At 40.1% G+C, this 21,664-nt stretch overlaps 1 protein-coding gene across 7 annotated transcripts in view; it reads right to left on the bottom strand.

Moving 5' to 3' along the window:
- Nucleotides 1-21,664, bottom strand: part of usp2a (ubiquitin specific peptidase 2a) — an 89,564-nt gene that overhangs the window by 7,195 nt on the left and 60,705 nt on the right. For 6 of the 7 annotated variants that reach the window (XM_060943892.1, XM_060943888.1, XM_060943891.1 and 3 more), the window contains 8 exons: nucleotides 11,145-11,195; nucleotides 10,536-10,659; nucleotides 10,326-10,437; nucleotides 10,074-10,184; nucleotides 3,299-3,363; nucleotides 2,284-2,387; nucleotides 2,091-2,171; nucleotides 1,901-1,979 (listed from right to left, as the gene is read on the bottom strand). In XM_060943892.1, the coding sequence (XP_060799875.1) occupies nucleotides 1,901-1,979; nucleotides 2,091-2,171; nucleotides 2,284-2,387; nucleotides 3,299-3,363; nucleotides 10,074-10,184; nucleotides 10,326-10,437; nucleotides 10,536-10,659; nucleotides 11,145-11,195 (727 nt within the window). The remainder of the gene's footprint in view (nucleotides 1-1,900; nucleotides 1,980-2,090; nucleotides 2,172-2,283; nucleotides 2,388-3,298; nucleotides 3,364-10,073; nucleotides 10,185-10,325; nucleotides 10,438-10,535; nucleotides 10,660-11,144; nucleotides 11,196-21,664) is intronic. The other variant, XM_060943893.1, reaches the window with a different exon arrangement.

Raw genomic sequence — 21,664 nt, 5'->3', positions numbered from 1 at the left:
ATATTTGGCATGAAATTTCAAAATGTCTCACTTTCGACATTTGATATGTTGTCTATGTTCTATTGTGAATACAATACCAGTTTTTGAGATTTGTAAGTTATTGCATTCCGTTTTTATTTACAATTTGTACTTTGTCCCAACTTTTTTGGAATCGGGGTTGTATATAAAATTGGAAATAACAGAAGGTTTTAGAATTCTGAAATATTTCAAACAAAGAAAGTCAATGTTCAATATCTTGAAGATTCAATATTTAAGATTCTGTACCATTTCTATTTCTCTGTTGAACTTTGTGATACTGAATATATTAAAACTGCTTTGCACAAAAGGTCAGCTTTTCCTCATGCCTAATCTCTTATTGAATACTGAAGCGCATGTTCAGATGACACTCCGTTGGATTTGATCTAAAATGGATAAGATAGATTTTGTTGAGTCCATGCCAGCTCGAGTGCACACTGTCATTAAAGTAAAAAGGAGACATAACACATACAAAGAAACTCTGAATCAGTGTTGTAGTCGAGTCACTAAACCTCGAGTCCGAGTCCAGTCTCGAGTCCCCAGTGTTCAAGTCCAAGTCATTAAAAAAATTTCAAGTCGAGTCCACTATTGATCCGAGTCGAGTCTGAGAACAAAACTCCAATGGCTGTTTTAGCGCCATTAACATTAGTTTGTTCCTGAACATGACGTATGAACAGGTGAATGTGCTTCTCTTTGTCAGGGAGTGTGAAGTATTCTGTCAGAGATGGTTGGGAGACGGATGTAAGCACAGAAGGTGCGTTTATTAATACAAGTGCAGACACGTAAACAATCCAGAACGGCAGGCAAAATCGTAAAACGGTGAAAGAGGCAACAGGTCGAGCGAGGCATAAACAGGCTATCGTAGACTCGGCAGAATCAAAGACGAGAAACAGGAAATCAGGGATCAGGAAACCAAACAAGGAAATAAGGCTCGGTAATGTGTCAGCAACGCAACTCAATACTTCGCAAAGTAAGTGTGCTTTCACAGTTTTTATATAGATGTGTTGATTGCACCTTAATCCTGTGCAGGTGTGAGTTGTTTACGGCGTGCGTGCGAGAGTCTGCTTGGCGCGCGCTGTCCGGAGCACACCCGAGAGTCTATCTGGTGCACATGCCAAGGCGCGCAGGTGTGACACTCTTGCACGAAATTAATACAAAAATTAATGTAGATATAAATATTTTATGCCAAATTATTATGGCATGTTACAAAAAAATAAAGAAAAAATCCGAGTCCAAGTCTCCAATTTACGAGTCCGAATGCAGTTAATGCACGAGTCTGAGTCATCAGTGCTCAAGTCCAAGTCGAATCACGAGTCCTTAAAATTAGGGCACGAGTCAGACTCAAGGCTGAGTCCTGGACTCGAGTACTACAAGCCTGCTCTGAAATTCATATAAATACAGTAGTTCAAAGATTCTATATTTCATTCAAATTATATATAAAATGCCTAGACTCATTTGTCTGTGTCAAGCACATATCTGTTACAGGACAACCCTTCAATGATCCTTCAAGACAGCCCGACATCAAAACTGCTTTGTTAATGTCCTTGGTCCTATTGTGAATAATTCATATGTATTAATCTTTTAGAAGACATCCTTTTTTAACATAACATCTTCCATCATGACTGCTTACCACTAAACTACGCAACCATGCAAGCACAGATAGCACAAAATAACATTAACCAATAATATCATATCATGTTTCATCTCTCCCTCTCCCAGGCCCCAGCTATCAGAGTGAAAAGGCTTTCACTCAGAAATATGCCACATTTTGGAGCATTTATTTCCACTACGTGATCATTTTAAACATATAATCTTCCTGTATTTCTTCCTTTAAAATAAAACTATGAAAAGTGTGTATTATAAAACAGTCATGCCAGAAGGATACGGAGCACTAAGATTGTAGGGAACTTCTGAATTGTGAACTTCTTTGTACATTTTCTTCTGGCTCTACATCTGTAACATGTCTGTGAAGACAGAGGCAAACATGATCTTTAGGGACACTGATTACTTTATTCTGGAAAAAAAAAAGTAAAATATCAACAGAAGCAAGCAAGATATAAACAAAGCAGCCTCACTGGTTTCTCGTCTCCGTCCAGCACATCTTCTTTAGTGAAGAGTCGCATGCAGTCCATCAGACTGACCTCTCCGTAGCCCTTCTGGGTGGAATACACACTGTCATACATCCTTTACTTCCTCTCACTGTACTGCAGTTACGTTACACTGCACAGCAATAGTATGTGTGTAAGAGAGTTGCTGAGCGGAACTGACCTTGGGGATTGGTAAGGAAAGATCCCAGAAGGGATCAAACACAGTGGAACAATAGCCACACTCGGTGCAGGTCAAAGAGCTCTTCAGCTGCCCTACGAACACATCTGAACACATACAAACTCAGACCTGTATTAGATACGACGTGTACAGTATTTAGCAGTTATTCCACGAAATCGAGTCGTACATGAGCTGATAGCCAGTGAGGCGCGTAGCACCGAGTTGGCTATAATCCGTGTACGACGAGATTGAGTGAGTGGAGTAACTGTTTTATTCTCTCCACATTCACGGGATTTTGAGAAACATAGCATTTTTATTTTTTGCAAATTCGATAAATAAAAACTTTATACAAAACGTCCAACAAAATAATTTCTGCTTGGAATGTCAACAAACCGGCGAAATGACAGAAGCAATCTGTGAAAAATGTGATAATAATAATAATAATAATAATAATAATAATTCTTGAAAAATTAAAAAAACACACGTTCTTCCCATCAAATACTTGTATTCCATATTTTCTTGCTTTTTTTGGTGTTTCTTCTTCTTCAGGTTTTTTTTTTTGCCAGTTGGCAGACCAACTTAAAGGTGCATTACCGCCACCAACTGGGCTGGAGTGTGGAGCAGGCGATACTGGAGAGAAAAAAAAACTATATTCTTTTAGCTATTTCTCTTTCTTTTAAATACCTGTTAACAATTTTTCAGGGTTTTGTTTTCGAGTAGAGTTTTTATTTCATCCTCGGTTGGTTCAGCAACACGCTCTGCCATTTTGTTTTTCCTCTAATCACAGTATATAAGCTGATAGCCTAGTAGTAGAGTAGCCAATCAGAGTGTGCGATTGCTCATATCCAGTGAATGTGGATAGAATAATAACTATTATACAATATTTAAATGAGGTTTGCTCATATATGTAAACCAGGAAGGCGTTTGTACTGTAATACAGCAGAGCTTGGTGATTTCTCTGCTATTACACACCTAACACTTTGAGTGTGACACTGTGAGTGGAGTCTTATAGACATACCTACGATTTTACTGTCCTCTCTCGCCAGGTATCTGTTCCACATCATTCTCCCTTTCTCATCATCACTGCAGGAGAAAATCCAGAGTTAATCACTTACACTCTACAAAAAAAAAAAAAAAAAACTCGCAAAGTCTCATCTCATCTCATTATCTCTAGCCGCTTTATCCTGTTCTACAGGGTCGCAGGCAAGTTGGAGCCTATCCCAGCTGACTACGGGTGAAAGGCGGGGTACACTCTGGACAAGTCGCCAGGTCATCACAGGGCTGACACATAGACACAGACAACCATTCACACTCACACCTACGGTCAATTTAGAGTCACCAGTTAACCTAACCTGCATGTCTTTGGACTGTGGGGGAAACCGGAGCACCCGGAGGAAACCCACGCGGACACGGGGAGAACATGCAAACTCTGCACAGAAAGACCCTCGCCGGCTGCTGGGCTCGAACCCAGGACCTTCTTGCTGTGAGGCGACAGTGCTAACCACTACACCACCGTGCCGCCACCTCGCAAAGTAATAATAATAATAATATTTATTTATGTTTTCCATCCAATACATCACAGTGCTTTACATATAGAAGCCGTATCAAAGTGTTTAAGGAAGCATATTAATCTAACAATCTACTGTTACTAATTAATATGGTATAAATCCAGAGGTGGGGCGTAATGAAGTACAAATACTTTGTTACTGTACTTAAGAAGAGTTTTCAGGTATCTGTAGTTCACTTGAGTATTTATTTTTCTGACAACTTTTTACTTTTAACCACTATATTTTAAAGCAAACATCTCACAAATCAACAAATTGAGCTAAAAGTCGGTCTTTACGTCTGTCCTTTATAAAAAAAAAAAAAGCTGCATGTTGAATTTGTTCTTAACGATATAACCGCTAAAGTGATGAAAACACACGGGACTATTTTTTGTCAGGGAGGCCGCCATAACTCCATCGTGTGTGATGCCATTTTCCACAAGCACAGTGGAGGTGTACAAGCGCATGCTATACTAGTATCAGCGGGGTGAAGTATTCTGTCAGGGATGGTTGGAGACGGATGTAAGTGCAGAAGATCTTTATTATAAAGAAAAGTGCAGACAGGCAAACAGTCCAAATCGGCAGGCATACAGTATATCGTGAACGGTAAAACAGGCAAAAGGTCAAGCAAGGCACAAACAGCATATTGTAGACAGAAGCAGCGTCAAAAACAAGGAACAGGAAACAGAAACCAGGAAATCAGTCAGGAAACAAGGGTTGGTAATGTGTCACAACAACGCAATACTTCGCAAAGTAAGTCTGCATTCTGAGTCCTTATTCAGGTGCGCTGATTGCACCTTAATTCCGTGCAGGTGTGCATCATTCGCGGTACGCAAGTCAGTTCAGAGCGTGCGCTGTCCAGAGTGCGCCTGAGAGTCCTTATGTTGCTGTGACAACTAGACTATAGTATAATATTATGGTCTGGCGTGACTTCTTGGTCAATTTTTTGCATTTCTCCACAAAAATGATGGCAATGCAGTATTAGAAAAGGAATCAAAATAAAGTAGTGGCTAGTTTATTGCCTGTTCATTTAAAAAAATATATTTACCTGTTTATCTTCCATCCGTTTGATGTGTGACACGGTATGCTGTCATGCGGAATCCTACGTCACGCAGCGCCACCCTCGTTTTCGTCTCCTAATACAGCCATGTATTTGGCTAATCCAGTATGGCCGCGCCCGGGGAAATGATTCAACGGACTGATATTACAACTTTAACATGTCTTTTACGCTAAAGTCCGCTTTTTTCATCTAGAACATCTTGTATTAATGTATAATGATGACATTTCATAACTCTGTAATTTTGAAATTTCCTGGTAAATCGCTTTAACACAAATATCTGTACTTTCTACTCCTTACATTTTCAAATCAGGCTCGTTACTACAGTTTTAATGCATTTGAAGGGAATTATTGATTATTTGTGTTAATTTTGGATCACTGCACACTTTCCCAACATCAAGACTGATTTCAATTTAAATAGATAGGACAATACCATAAAAAAGACAACACTGATTAAACCAACCCAATCTGGCAACCATGACTGTGAATCGAAACGTGAGCTGTGTTCAAATTCGGCAAACAAATGCGAATAGGTTTTCTTTAAACTTTTAAATTACATGTTTTCATTCCATGGAAAAAGTGTCCTGTTTTTATAATAATTCCTGATATTTCACTCCGATGACGTCACTCACAGTGTTTTCCTGCTGACTAGATGCGCGTTTGTCAATATGGTGAACCGGTTCAAAATAAAAATTCTTTTGATTAACTTGCATATTTTTTGTATGTGGATGTGTCTGTATACTATAAAGAACGTTACACGGTGACACAAAGATATGAACTTTATCTTCTTGTGATGAAAAATATTTCACCCGTTTGCTTCACTCACTCATGATATATACATTCACCACTCGAAGATAAACTGCATATCTTTGTGCCACCCAGGGCTCGAAATTAACTTTTTTTCTTTGTGTCCCCCAGTGGTCCCGAATTCTGTGTTGTATTGTCCCGAATGGAAGCAATAGTGTCCCCATTTTTTTCCTCTCTGAAATAACCAGTGGTTAATATTATCATATGAAGTTACTATTATATTTGTAACTATGCGATTTTGAACCCTTTATATCATTTTTATAATAAGTCACAAAACACAAGCGACACATGTCCTATACATCATCTACTTCAAAATTACAGTTATTGCATTTTCAGTTTATTAAACTTTGGCGAGCTCACTGTATGAATAGATACCCGTTTATTTAAAGGGGCCAACTAGCTCATTCAGAAAATGTTTCAACTCCCTACATCTGCAGTACACTTTAGTTGAAAATAAGACCCCTTTTATGTTCGTTTCATCTACTTATACCTTGAATATCTGTTGGCACTTATAAGGCCAACTTATAATTTTCACCATTATCGTTATCCATTTTTATGAACTTTCCGTTATCCATTACCGTTATCCATTTTTATGAACTTTCCGTTATCCATTTTATGAACTTTCGCTGCCGAAACGTGGGTGCAAATGTTAGCAACATCAGCATAGTGCCAGGTCCGAGCCTAGTTGTGCAGCTGACTGACTAAACTTTCTGAACTAGAAAGACACCAAGAAAACTCACTTATTCTGTTGAACGGTATCTTCCGTCAATATCATCCACATCATTCCTGTTGTATTTTATAACGTGTCTAACAGTGTTCATTAAGTTCATTCAGTTGCTAGCGTTGCCTGCAGACCAGGCGATGACACTTTGGATCCTGAAGGTCCCGGAGACGTTATATCTGGGCTTTCAGTTTCTTCCCCGCGGTCGGTCCGCTTCAACCACTTCAGCATTTTTGTTCTGGCAAGAGTCGGCGCAGCGTGTGCGGTAGCAGTTCCATTCCAAGTCCATATAATGCGGACTCCGGCCGAAGATTCTAGAACAGAATGCGCTGCTCTGTAGCCTACGGATGCAGGTGCATCGAAAGTGTAGCTACTATGTATTTTTCGAAGTTAATGTTTTAAAATTAAAATTGACAAATTAGGTGAATGTCTACGTATGTGTTACGGCTTTGTAAATAATATTAATGTAGAACTTTTTTTCTAGATCTATTTTTTTCCATTGTCCCGGGATTGTCCCAGATATGATAATTTTGTGTCCCGATGACATTTTTTATGGTCCCCGGGACGTCGGGACACCGTTAGTTTCGAGCGCTGGTGCCACCGTGTAATATCCTATATATATTCTGTTCTGGCAGCACAGTGGTGTAGTGGTTAGCGCTGTCGCCTCACAGCAAGAAGGTCCGGGTTCGAGTCCCATGGCCAGCGAGGGCCTTTCTGTGCGGAGTTTGCATGTTCTCCCCGTGTCCGCGTGGGTTTCCTCCGGGTGCTCCGGTTTCCCCCACAGTCCAAAGACATGCAGGTTAGGTTAACTGGTGACTCTAAATTGACCGTAGGTGTGAATGTGAGTGTGAATGGTTGTCTGTGTCTATGTGTCAGCCCTGTGATGACCTGGCGACTTGTCCAGGGTGTACCCCGCCTTTCGCCCGTAGTCAGCTGGGATAGGCTTCAGCTTGCCTGTGACCCTGTAGAACAGGATAAAGCGGCTAGAGATAATGAGATGAGATATTCTGTTCTGTTATATGAATATTACATGAGATTCGGTTAGTTCTGCACAAAAACAGCTGGTCGAAACGTCCTTCAAAGGGCTCATTTTAATTTTTACTTTGAATCCATTTCAGAGCCTGTACTTTTACTTGAGTAAAGAAGCTGAATCAGTACTTCTACTTTTATCAGAGTATTTTTACAAGCACCTGTACTCCTAATCAAGTAAAGAATGTGTACTTTTGTGACCTCTGTATAAATCTAAGAAAAACACAAGAAGACATGGTCATCACTATCCCCCGCCACGAGCATTTTATGAAGACATCTTAACACTTACGCCCTTAGAAGCCCATTGCTTTCATATTGACTTATGATGTCGTAAGTGCGATGACACTTTCATAAAACAATATGCAGCTTTTTTCAGTAGTATGAGCACGTAAAGTTTCATTGATGGAGCTTATGTAGTTTCTGAGAAAACTTTTCCAGATTGAAACGGAAGGACGGATGGACTCCATTCCTATATCCCCCTGCACACTTCATGGCGGGGGATAATAATAATATCATGACTAAAATTAAAATTCAGTAGTGTAAAATGAAAATACAGATCTACATCTAGGCCTAAACCAGGCAAAACAAGTAGGTTTTCAAACTACAATTAAAATTATTATCCATTTGCTGTCCTAATATTTAAACTAATCAGAAATCCACTCTATACATTGCTAATGTGGTAAATGACTATTCTAGCTGCAAATGTCTGGTTTTTGGTGCAATATCTCCATAGGTGTATAGAGGCCCATTTCCAGCAACTCTCACTCCAGTGTTCTAATGGTACAATGTGTTTGCTCATTGCCTCAGAAGGCTAATGGATGATTAGAAAACCCTTGTACAATCATGTTAGCACAGCTGAAAACAGTTGAGCTCTTTAGAGAAGCTATAAAACTGACCTTCCTTTGAGCAGATTGAGGCCCTGTCCACACGGCAATGGATTCAGGTGAATCTGATAAAATTGTTTATCGTTTCGGCCTGGCGTCCACACGGCACCGGCGTTTTGGGTGCCCCAAAACGAAATCTTTTGAGAACGGGTTCCAGAGTGGAAAAATCTGGCAACGGCGCCGTTGCGAAGTCGTCTGGATGAGTAGAACGGATTTGTTTACGATGACGTCACAACCACATGACTGTGAGTGCTTGGGTAGAAGTGTAATGAACTCGATGCGAGTTGTCAACAAATCCTATAACTTGGTTCATGAAACGCGCTTACAAAATATTTTCACTGTGAATATTTATTGTGTAATGGTGCAAAGTGAGAGAGAGAGAGAGAGAGAGAGAGAGAGAGAGAGAGAGTGAGAGAATAGCCCTTAGGGCAGAGTCTTTAGTCCAAACACTGCGGAAGCAGTATAACCAAAACCGTGCACCGCCCATGCGCTTTCCAAAAACAAAAACAATCCCGCCAGCAAAAATAGGGAAAAAAAAGGAGCGATCTCACCTCTTCAGATGTTGGTTTAAGTCCGACAATACATTCCTCAAAAAGGGCGTAGAAGAACAAAGTAATCCATCAACGTGTAGCATTCAATTTATTCCGGACCATTAAAGAATTCTGGAGGATATCAGAATGTTGGTGTACCGGCTTCCATCTACCCCCGTTCATTCCTCTTTCCTCGTCTCCATTCAAAAAACGAGCACGTGATTTAAAGGGACTATATCCATAGGATAGGGAGTGAGAAGGTGTGTGCATGTGACAGTGACAGGGAAGAACCTAGGCTCATGCTCGCCCTGAATTTCTCTTAAAGTGAAGGCGGAAGAACGTTCAGCGCCTGGCCAGGCTTTCTATGTATTAATTTACATAGACGTTTTAATATGAAATATAAATGTCTTAGACAATAGATACTATTTTACGCTACTGATTAATAATCAAAACTTTATGTGGCTGATGCTACAGAAGAAGGGGTTTATGCGCATGCGTCCTACTTCTTCTATTGTTCTGGTGTCTCCGATGGGACCGTCTTACAGCGCACGTAGAGGTGTGGCATGTGTATTGCATCGTTTTCAGCAAGCGTTGTGTTGCCATATGTACCTGATATTTTACTGATCCGTTGCCCATGTGGACGTGATATTTAAAAAAAAAAATCTCCTTGCCGTTGTCGTGTGGATGTAGCCTGAGTTTCTGGAGCATCACATTTGTGGGGTCGATTAAATGCTCAAAATGGCCAGAAAAATGTCTTGACTATATTTTCTATTCATTTTACAACTTATGGTGGGAAATAAAAGTGTGACTTTTCATGGAAAACACAAAATTGTCTGGGTGACCCTAAACTTTTGAACGGTAGTGTATATATATATATATATATATATATATATATATATATATATATATATATATATATATAAATAAAAAAACAAACAAAAAAACATCTTCCACTGGCTGAGCTTAAAATGATCCACAAGATTAACAACAGGCTTCAGCGTGCGATAGGCTATCCTGCTTCAGGACATCAGCAAGAAATGGCGGATCTAATATGCTCTGAATTTTTCTTTTTGGGGCTCACAGTTTTGCACCTTCTCTGCTCCAAGTACCATTCTGAATTTGACCTCAGACCCATTTGCTGCTCACGCAAGCTTCAGCAAAATCCAGCCACTCAGTGATGATAAATTAGCCCGAGTCAAAATCAAATGCGCACACACTTACGATAAATGGTCGAAGTCCTCTGTGGCGACACGTGGCCGTACTGTAACCCTGTTCACCTCATTGTGCAGGCCATCAAGCAGGAAGCGCAGAAACTCCTGAGCGTCTTGTTGGCTGGAGAACACAGAGTATTTCTTTCAGCACTGGCTGCGTAAAAGAACTAACAAAGAGGCTAAGAAACTGTACACCAACACACTTGTGGAGGGCAGTTTCTTTCCTAGCGTTCAGAGAGCTTAAGGTTCTGTTTGAACTTACCTGTTGCCGACAAATCTGGGCGCGTATCTCTGGATTTGTGTTTTGAACTCGGAAGGGATGATGACGTCGCTGGTTGACGACGTCCACAGTGTCCGAATGAGCTTGGCAAATTCTGTGATGGAAGAGATGGAGGATTGCTGTGAGCATGGTCATGGACAGGGCTTGTGCTTTAACTTGAGAAACACACAGAAATCCTGTAAGTGCTCTTACCCTCCATCAGTGCAGTGTTTGTGCGGTTGCTGTTGTTGAGGTCGCGACGGTAGGAGTTGTGTAGACAATAGTCTCGCAAACTGTGTGTGTTGCTAAGACACTGAAGGATGGAGTTCATAAAGCACTGCAAAAAACAGATATAAGACAGAGCTTTAAAAACGATCACATTAAAGATCATAGAAAGCTCTTTAAAAAAAAAAAAAGGTTCGGTTTAAACTGGAAGAGCAGTGAGAACACCAGCTCAGACTAGTTTAATGTGAAGGGCCTAATGATTTATTTTTGGACTGCCTGATTACTGTTGCCTGGCAAAAGCAACCTAACTGAATTTCCAAGGCAATGAGATAGCATGAAAAATAAGCTCGAGTGGAGGGATGAAAAAGAATGTGAAAGTGATATCGAAATATTTTGACCTGCTGAATTTGTCTGGAACAGAAGATAAAAGATATGACAGATTAAACAGATTAAGATGTTGACTTCCCTACTATTAATTCAGATGATCCCTTTTTAAGAATTGAGATTCAGATATACAGCCATGTGGTTTCTAAAAACATCATCACTGGGGAGAAAAAAACAAAACAACAACAACAACAACAAACGTGTGGTACTCACTGTATTGCCCAGATTATCTAATCCAACCACGCCTTGAGCAGCCTTGGAGCTCTGTAAAATGCATAAAAGACATTGGTTCATGTATTAATTCATGACATTCATTTATTAATGTATTTATTTTTGTATGCCGATTAAAATCCACATCGATGTTTCCTTTAATCCACAGGGTGTCCAAAAACTCACAAACTAACGAGAGTGAAAACGATACATCTTTTATTTTGTATTTATTATTTACAACATACGATCTACGTATATGTTCACCATTACGCTCTAAGCATTTTTTCAGCCACTGTAATTTAAATTTTGCTCAACACAGTACTGTGCAAGTCTTAGGCACCCTATATTTCTTTCATACGAACTTTGCTATAGATTTCTATTTTATGACTTCTACATTATCGAGTCAGTACAAAAACATTCTAGAGTCCAAACGTTCATTTTCCAGCACAAAATTAAATGTTACAGGGAAAAAAAACCCTTTGTATCTGAGCAGCATATTACATTACAAAAAAGCAGAGGTGGACAGTAACGAAGTACATTTACTTGAGTACTGTACTTAAGTACACTTTTTGAGTATCTGTACTTTATTTGAGTTTTTTTTTTTGGAAACTTATGACTTTAACTTTACTACATTTGAAAAACAAATATCGCACTTTTCACTCCACTACATTTCTATCAAGGTCCTCATTACTCGTTACTATGAAGCAGCTTTGAAAGTGGATGGGCTTTTTTTTCTTTTCTTTTCTAAAACATGATTGTTTTTTTCGTAGGTGACACTGAAACAGCCGATCAGTAATCACTACGGTCACATCACATCCATAGACTGTACAAAATCAAGTTCAGTGATTTCTCAGCAGCGTTATTTAACACGATCAGTTGATGGCAGAATGGAAGGAGGCGGTTCTTCTGGGGAATGCACACACTTATGGCCATACCTGGAACCAGTGTTTCAGTTTTCTGAAAGGATTAAAGGTTCGTTTCGTTTTAAATGTTTGCTTTGTTTGTCTAAAACGAACCACATCACGGCCTACAAAAACTCACCGTCCAACCTGCAGAAGCATATTGAGGTCTGTAAACATTTTATTCCAAGAGAAAGCTTGCAACGAAGTTGTCTGTGCTTTTAGAGCTAGCGATAATGTTGCAATAGCTATGCAGTCTGGTTAGTCAAATGACTTTCTGTGGATTTGCCCGCCAAGTTGCCGTAGCCTTGTCCACGGATAACGTTAACACATAGTTAGTTAGCATGTAAAAACGGAGTTACACTAACATGAATAACGTTAACTTATCTGAAGTCCTTTCAGAAATGTTTTAGTATAATCTTGTCAAATAAACAGAATGTAGAAATATTTCTTTCCTAGTAGCGTTAGCTACCCAATATGATTTCGAGTTTGAAAAGAGTTTGCTAGCATGTCAGGTGGAGCTTCACTGACTTACTAGCTAGCTTAATGTTAAACCACCATGATGCACAGCATACGTTCATTTTGTAAATCCAGTCGGTTGCTTCAGAGGCGTTAGGTTTTGTAAGCGTTGTGGCAATAATACAACAATGTGTTGACAGAAAATGTACTTTTAATACTTAAGTATTTTTAAAAGCAAGTACTTCAGTACTTTAACTTGTGTAAAAATTTGACTGGACAACTTTCACTTGTATCGGAGTAACATTTGACCAGCGGGATCTGTACTTTGACTTAAGTAATGAAGTTGAGTACTTTGTCCAACTCTGTAAGAGCCCACTTTTCAGATTAAAAAAGAAAACATAATGAAGGCTGCTGGGTTTTGGTGCAAAATGAAGACACGACTGTGACAGTCAAAGTGTCCAGAAGAACTGTGGCTGGTTCTGTAAGATGCTCATTAAAACTTGCAGCTCATTTCCTTCTAAAACTGCACTCACTGTACCTGAGACTACTATTTTTTTTTTTAAAGCAAAGGGTCGTCTCACACCAAATGCTGACTTTGTTTCATTTATTATGGCTTACTGATTACTGTTTATAGTATTTTCTTAATGTTGAAACATTTCATTTCATTTCATTACTGTTCAGCCATTTTTGGTCTATAGCAGTTCTTTACATGTGCCTAAAACTTTTGCACAGTACTGGATACTCATTGGTTCCTGACTTTTCAAGCACCCTGTAGACTGAGTGAGGGATAGGTTAGGTATAAATCGCACATTCATGGAGTAGACAGGTTTAGCACTTGAAACTATGCTGTTTTTCAAGCAGAGGAAACACAATCCAGACTGAGCTACAACATAAGTGAGCAGCGAGGTGACGACGATGTTGTTTATAGGCTTCAGCTCGATGCTGACCTTGCCACCTACACACAGCAACCTGACGCCCCACAGAGAACTGAATGGCTCTTACAGATTTCCTCATAATACTGGGGAATATGAAGGAACAGCCACTTCATTGTTACCATGAAAGCACCTACCATCTAACCATTTCCCAATACTAACAGCAACAAAAATAACTTGTTTAATTAACTTGGGATTATCCAAATCCTTATTTCCATACGATTTTAGGAACGTGTTAAGCTCCTCTGCACTTGGATGGACACCAAAGCTCTTGCAGTTCCTTTAGTTTAAACAGCAGCATGAAGACTCACAACAGCACTGACACTGGAAACCTGCTCGCTGTGTCACTTTGAAAGGAGACGCTTCAGTTGGATTTGTTGTACTCTGCTCAGTTATATCATTAAAGACGAATATAGAAACTTCTTTCCTTTGCACATTGGATCATCTGTTGTACTCTGAAACACTGATGCCATCACAACAACAGCAGCTGGCGGGTGACAGATTTCTCAGCTGGGAAACTATTTTTACAGCCACTGAGTGTACATTTGTCTATGCGCCATGTTACATAGTAGCTTCCTCTGTGTGTGTACAGACCATAAATATAATCTCATTTATTGTACTGTAAATCATCTATTTCATTAACTCTAAAGTAATAAGTAGACTATCTGAATGTAAGTCTAGTGTATAAGGCGTTCATGCTACTTTGAGCGTTTTTCCAAGACAGCGACATGCAACATTACTTTTGGAATGCAGCTTTAAATGTACTGTAAGGCCAAATTGGTAAAAACGACATCTCATCTCATCATCTCTAGCCGCTTTATCCTGTTCTGCAGGGTCGCAGGCAAGCTGGAGCCTATCCCAGCTGACTACGGGCGAAAGGCGGGGTACACCCTGGACAAGTCGCCAGGTCATCACAGGGCTGACACATAGACACAGACAACCGTTTACACTCACGGTCAATTTAGAGTCACCAGTTAACCTAACCTGCATGCCATTGGACTGTGGGGGAAACCGGAGCACCCGGAGGAAACCCACGCGGACACGGGGAGAACATGCAAACTCCACACAGAAAGGCCCTCGCCGGCCACGGGGCTTGAACCCGGACCTTCTTGCTGTGAGGCGACAGCGCTAACCACTACACCACCGTGCCGCCCGTAAAAATGACATAATAAATATAAAACCCTACATTTCGAGGTATTTCAAAAAGGATTAATAAAATTGTTCATTCTAAAAGCCCCTATAACGGAAGTCCTTATGTGTCTTGTTTAGTGTCACAACAGCTACATTTACACCCTGTTTGAACTGCAACTGTGGTGCACCAACAACGACAGGTACTGCACCATTTTCTGATGGATTCCTCATTTCTCTTTTGTGCTGTACTGTTGCACCTTAAAAGTTCAGAAGAGAAACTATACATGAAGCAAAGAAAAGAAACGAGCTAAACAATATGTCCTCTAAATAGGCATATCAGACGCTTGCTGTCCGTGCTGTGAAAATTGCCCATGCAGACGCTTATCTAAGTTTCCAAATCTGTCATTGCTTAACTCTTGAATATTTTCTATCATGTATATCATCATTAAAAAGCTTATAATCTCCGCTTTCCAAAAAAAAATTATCTGGTTAAGATCTGTTCAGTAGTTTAGGAGTAACAGCAGGTTGAAGTTGGTACAACAGAGTTCACTCTCTGCTCGCAGGACGTCGGGAAACTGCTGGTGCTTTCTGAGTCACAGGAAAGTGGTCAGGCTCTCTCTCTCTCTCTCTCTCTCTCTTCTGATCGGTTTCCGACTGGATTACTCATGAATATGAATCAGATAACTTTTATAGGGATGTTCTCTCGCTCTCACTGTTTCTGATAAAATATTCAGCAAAATTTTCCATCTGCTAGTTTTGATGTTAGGATTCACGGGAGATTTTGTAGTGTATTTTCATAGCTTTACCTACTTATTTTTTCAAATCAAACTGATTCATGTAAATAAATAACTATTTTAGAATATAACTGTAGTTGTTTTGATGAAAAATATTGAGATCTTAGTGGTCGGAATGAGATTAAAAAAAACAGAAGTCAGAAACGCGAGTGTCAATTTCAAGTCAATTAATGTGAATTGTTTATTGGATGTGGATCGCACAGTTTTTTCGAGGTTCGCCTTGAAAGCTGTGAATATTAATCGAAATAATCATTTATATTCTTTCATATAAACACTAGTAGGCTCTACTTAGAAATACAAAGACCTACAGAGCATAAACAGGGGATTAGAAATAATCTTTTATTACTTTTTTTTTGAGTGTACTGATTTTGTTTTTACCTAATGAGCATAATTAAATACTAATTAGCATAATTTGTTTTTACTATTTTTTTCAACATTTGTATTCAGTATACAACCATCTATGTACCTGCCAATTTCCATGTAAATATCTTGAAAAAAATTATTAAGAATTTTAATTCTGTAAAAAGTATGTTGTTCTGCATTAATTTCTGAATTCAGTGAGAGCAGTTTCAAGCAATTTGGATTGAATTTGAATTTTCACCTGATATGCCTACTCTAAATGTAAGAAAGACATCAACAGAAAGGAGGCAAGTTTTCCCACTTATTAAAAAAACCCTCACATGCACTCATATATGGCCTTTCATACAGTATGCAACATAACTAGGAGCTTTAACTCTTATGTTATAGTGCACAATTACTGCTGTAAATAAAATGGGACATAATCATATGTAATCATACAAAAGAAACATATGCGCTCGTGTTTATACATGATTTTGACACACATTTTTTTTCCCTATGGCTGGAAGATTTGGATTAAATAAATACCACTGTTGTGTCATTATTTTCTAGCTAAACTGCTATTAGCTAGCTAATTTGCAAATAGAAGCTGTTTATACCTATACTATAGCTGGAGTGATTCCTGATACAAAAATTAGCTAACAAATGTTATTATACTGTATCTACAGCATATAGATACACACCCCCATCTATATCGATGAGTGGAGTGCGTTTCCAGCTTTAAGTTCCTGGGGTCCACATCTCAGAGGATCTCTCTTGGTCTACCAATGTATTTGATCTTGTTAAGAAGGCACAACAGAGATTGTACTTTCTGGGAACGCTAAAGAAAGTTCAGCTGTAGTCAAGGACCTTGGTGAGCTTCTACTGGTGCTCTATCGAGCGCATACTGATCCACTGTATTAGTGTCATATGGGAGCTGCATTTAGCAGGTGGTAAAAACCACCCAATACATTGGCACCCAGCTCCTAATGCATTGAGGACATCCATCGGAAACGATGTCTGCAGAGGGCGCAGGGCATCATCAAGGACATTTTGCACCCCAACCATAGGCTGTTCAAAGAATTACCCTTAGGGAGGCGATACAGAAGCCTCCACACCAGGGCAGGAATTTCACGAGGGCCACGAGGGCCATGGCCCTCGTGCCCTCTCAATTTGGCCTTGTGCCCTTGGAAAAAAATATCTGCCGTAAGGCCACAGTGGCCTTGATGCCCTGCGGTTTTGCGGTTTTGTAGTCTGCCTCGTGACTGCCAATAGGCTTTAACATCACCGGCGTCTATTGAGAAAAAAATACGTCTTTTGATGACATTCTGGAGTCTTATTGGGCAACTCATCAGTGGTGGATTGGGCTCGAGCCTGGCATGAACCGCTCCAACGTGCTATAATGACCCCAATCTATCACCAGCCAACCAGGAGACTTAATCAAACGCATCCCCCGCCCACTGGTGTCCGCGTCTGAGACGTTGAATTTTCACAGAAGGAGGGAAGAAGTTGACTGAGGGAAGACTGTGATAAATTAATGAACGAATAAGATAGGAATTTCAACATATAGGGCTTAAGTTTGTTACCGTTAAATAAGCATTGCTTGTACAGTAACGTTATGTCGTTACAGCGTTGACCCACTTTTAACGTGCCGAGTACCGACTGTAGCCGGTAACAAATGCTAATTAGTTTGCTGTCAAGTTTTTCCTTTGTCGAGCTTTAAGCGTAAGGTCATGGATGTTACTACTGCTTGTTCTTGCCGTAATATGATACGTGATATGTGCTGTTGTCTGTTCATAGCCACTTTTTTAATCTATGCAGTTAGCATTGTTTTGTTACTAGTATTGCATGTTTCCTTTTGCTGTTTAACCAAAGTGTAACTGTTGCCATCTTGATGAGATCACCATCGCAAGAGATTTTATCTCATTGTTTTTGGCGTCATTACAACATTAACATTTACTTTTATTCATTTTCATATACATTCTAGTATATGTTCCATTTACAGTCAAACATTTTGATGAACTCCAGGCTCAATTTTGATTAATCAAAAATCTGCGTAGTAGTACAGTCTGAAGATGCTCTTGCAAATTTGGTGTCAATTGAACAAAAATTATGGGGGGATATAGGTTTAATAAGTTTTACAATTTTTGAAGTGAGTGATGGATTGATAAGTTTAGATGTGTTCAATATTTTCTTATCTTCAGACATAATAGTGTAGATGTTTCTTTACCTGCTTGATAGTTTCGACTGAGACTCCAATCTTCCTCAGAAGAGTCATTAGTCCTTAAATTAAATTCATTATAGACGTGAACTTAAAATCATTGTTTTATTTTATGGCCTTGGTGCCCTGGCTTTTGGCCTTCGTGCCCTCAAAAAATTGACAGCACAAAAGGCCAAGTGGCCTTGCCCCTAAAATGACGAAATTCCAGGCCTGCTCCACACCTGTACCAGTAAGCTGAGGATGTCCTTGCAGGGCTTTCTTTACTGAACACACAGAAACTGTTGCTCTATTATACTTTGCCCACATTCACACTGCATACTGTACCATACATTGTACTGTATCTGCATATGCACATTATTTCAACTTCTCATGCTGAAAAATATTTCACTCGTTCACGCCGCTCACTTGTGAGATATACATTCGCCACTCGAAGATAAACTTCATATCTTCACACCACCGTGTAATGTTCTTCATATTATATGGACACTAGGCTTGTAGTACTCGAGTCCGACTCTTGCCTTAATTTTAAGGACTCATGACTTGACTTGGACTTGAGCACTGATGACTCGGACTCGTGCACTAACTGCATTCGGACTCGTAAATTGGAGATGAGGACTCGGATTTCTTTTTTATTTTTTGTAACATGCCATAATAATTTGGCATGAGATATTTATATCTACATTAATTTTATACTAATTTTGTGCAAGAGAATGCACATTCAGGCGGCACGGTGGTGTAGTGGTTAGCGCTGTCGCCTCACAGCAAGAAGGTCCTGGGTTCGAGCCCCGGGACCGGCGAGGGCCTTTCTGTGTGGAGTTTGCATGTTCTCCCCGTGTCCGCGTGGGTTTCCTCTGGGTGCTCCGGTTTCCCCCACAGTCCAAAGACATGCAGCTTAGGTTAACTGGCGACTCTAAATTGACCGTAGGTGTGAATGTGAGTGTGAATGGTTGTCTGTGTCTATGTGTCAGCCCTGTGATGACCTGGCGACTTGTCCAGGGTGTACCCCGCCTTTCGCCCGTAGTCAGCTGGGATAGGCTCCAGCTTGCCTGCGACCCTGTAGAACAGGATAAAGCGGCTAGAGATAATGAGATGAGATGAGAATGCACATTCACCTGTTCATACGTCATGTTCAGAAACAAACTAACGTTAATGGCGCTAAAATGCCTGGAGAGAAGCCCCTAGGATTGTCCGCTTTGCTTATACAGACTTCTCGTGCAGTGGGAAAAAATGCACTGCTATGTGTTCCATATGTAGAAGAACTATCGAGGAGACGACAGGGACAACCTCGAACTTCAATCATCATTTGGCAAGACTCCACCCAGAGAAGGAAGTGACACGCTATGTTCATTGTCCTGTTGATAGTGGGTGGGGCTTGCTGAGCGATGAACTAGCTAGTGTTAACCCTCTCTCATGTTATTTGCCCTGTTGATAGTGGGCGGGGCTTGCTGAGTGATGAACTGGCTAGTGTTAACCCTCTCTCATGTTATTTGCCCTGTTGATAGTGAGCGGGGCTTGCTGAGCGATGAACAACCTTTTAATCTGTAGCCTGTTAACTAAAATGGGGCAGTCGAGCAGTAACGTTAGTCCAACACAGTAGCAGAGACGCTTTCACATAAAGGCAGCAACAGCCACCGTCAAATGGTGCAGTTGGAGTCTTGTTCTCGGACTCGACCCAGGTCAATAATGAACTCGATTTGGACTCGACTCGAAATTTTCTTTAATGATTTGGACTTGACTTGGACTTGAACACTGGGGACTTCAGACTGGACTCGAGGTTTAGTGACTTGACTGCAACACTGATGGACACATCCACACAAAAAATACGCAAGTTAATCAAAAGAATTTTAATTTTGAACCGGTTTGCCATTTTGACAACATGTGTCCAGTCAGCGGGAAAACATTGGGAGTGACATCATCGGAGTGAAATATCAGGAATATGTCACTCAGATCTGAGATGTATTTCGTATGAAAAATGCAAGTTTTTCAATACGAGAAGATAAACGTCATATCTTCAAGCCAACGTGTGATTTTCTTTTTAAAAGTACCCAAATTTATCAAAACAATTAATCAATTTCCTCGTGAGTGACATATAGAGATTTATGTCACGGTTTTGGTTCTCCATGTCCCGGATGTAGCTCGTATGAAAAATACAAGTGGCGTATTTCCCAGTAAAACTCTCGTGTCCATATATATATAGATAGATAGATAGATAGATAGATAGATAGATAGATAGATAGAGGGCGGCACGGTGGTGTAGTGGTTAGCGCTGTCGCCTCACAGCACGAAGGTCCTGGGTTCGAGCCCCGGGGCTGGCGAGGGCCTTTCTGTGTGGAGTTTGCATGTTCTCCCCGTGTCCGCGTGGGTTTCCTCCGGGTGCTCCGGTTTCCCCCACAGTCCAAAGACATGCAGGTTAGGTTAACTGGTGGCTCTAAATTGACCGTAGGTGTGAATGTGAGTGTGAATGGTTGTCTGTGTCTATGTGTCAGCCCTGTGATGACCTGGCGACTTGTCCAGGGTGTACCCCGCCTTTCGCCCGTAGTCAGCTGGGATAGGCTACAGCTTGCCTGCGACCCTGTAGAAGGATAAAGCGGCTAGAGATAATGAGATGAGATATATATATATATATATATATATATATATATAAAATGTATGCATGTATGTATGCATACATGTGTGTATATATAAAGCACTTGTACTTGTCCAATGACAGTGAAGTTGGATCTAATCTAATATTACTATTTACCTATTTTTGCCCCCATTAAGTATCTAGATCACACCCAATCTGCACTACACAAAAAGTTGCAGGACAATCTGAAAGCAGCAGGAACAACGGTCACACAGAGAACACCAAACCCACAGTGAAGTGCAGAGGTGGGAGCATCTTGATATGGGGGTGCAAGAATGTCCGAATCCCTTTCTGAATTTCCCTTTACTATCCACACATGGCCACACGTTCAGAAAAATTCGACAGGCACACATGCATCATCGCATCAGGTGTAAAAAGGGCTTAAAAAGGTCACACTAGCTGTGTTTCCATTAACCTGCTTCAGGGGCAATTTGAAGTAACTAAATAACTGAAATAGTGCACTCGAAAACAAGTAAAGAAAACACACAAATCTTGAAAAAAACTCACATATCCCAAAAAAGCTTTTACACTGACATGAGGTGGTTCTTCTGATAATTTGACAAAGCAATAATTTGCAAAACTGAAATGGGAACACATTTTTCGCATTTAAGTCACATGACATGATATGACGCGCAAATGGAAACGCCACCTTTATGAAAAAAGAGCACTCTTTAAGAGCTGTCACGAGAGGAGGAACCCTGTTCTGAGTGATCACATACAGTGGTGCTTGAAAGTTTGTGAGCCCTTTAGAATTTTCTGTATTTCTGCATAAATATGACCTAAAACAACATCATATCTTCACACAAGTCCTAAAAGTAAATAAAGAGAACCCAGTTAAACAAATGAGACAAAAATATTATACTTGGTCATTTATTTACTGAGGAAAATGATCCAATATTACATATCTGTGAGTGGCAAAAGTATGTGAACCTCTAGGATTAGCAGTTCATTTGAAGGAGAAATTAGAGTCAGGTGTTTTCAATCAATGGGATGACAATCAGGTGTGAGTGGGCACCCTGTTTTATTTAAAGAACAGGGATCTATCAAAGTCTGAGCTTCACAACACATGTTTGTGGAAGTGTATCATGGCACGAACAAAGGAGATTTCTGAGGACCTCAGAAAAA

Source organism: Neoarius graeffei, chromosome 17 (assembly GCF_027579695.1).
Source record: "Neoarius graeffei isolate fNeoGra1 chromosome 17, fNeoGra1.pri, whole genome shotgun sequence".
Classification (NCBI taxonomy): Eukaryota; Metazoa; Chordata; class Actinopteri; order Siluriformes; family Ariidae; genus Neoarius; species Neoarius graeffei.
The sequence above is the reverse complement of the archived record's forward strand: the minus strand, read 5'-3'. Positions and strand labels throughout refer to the sequence as shown.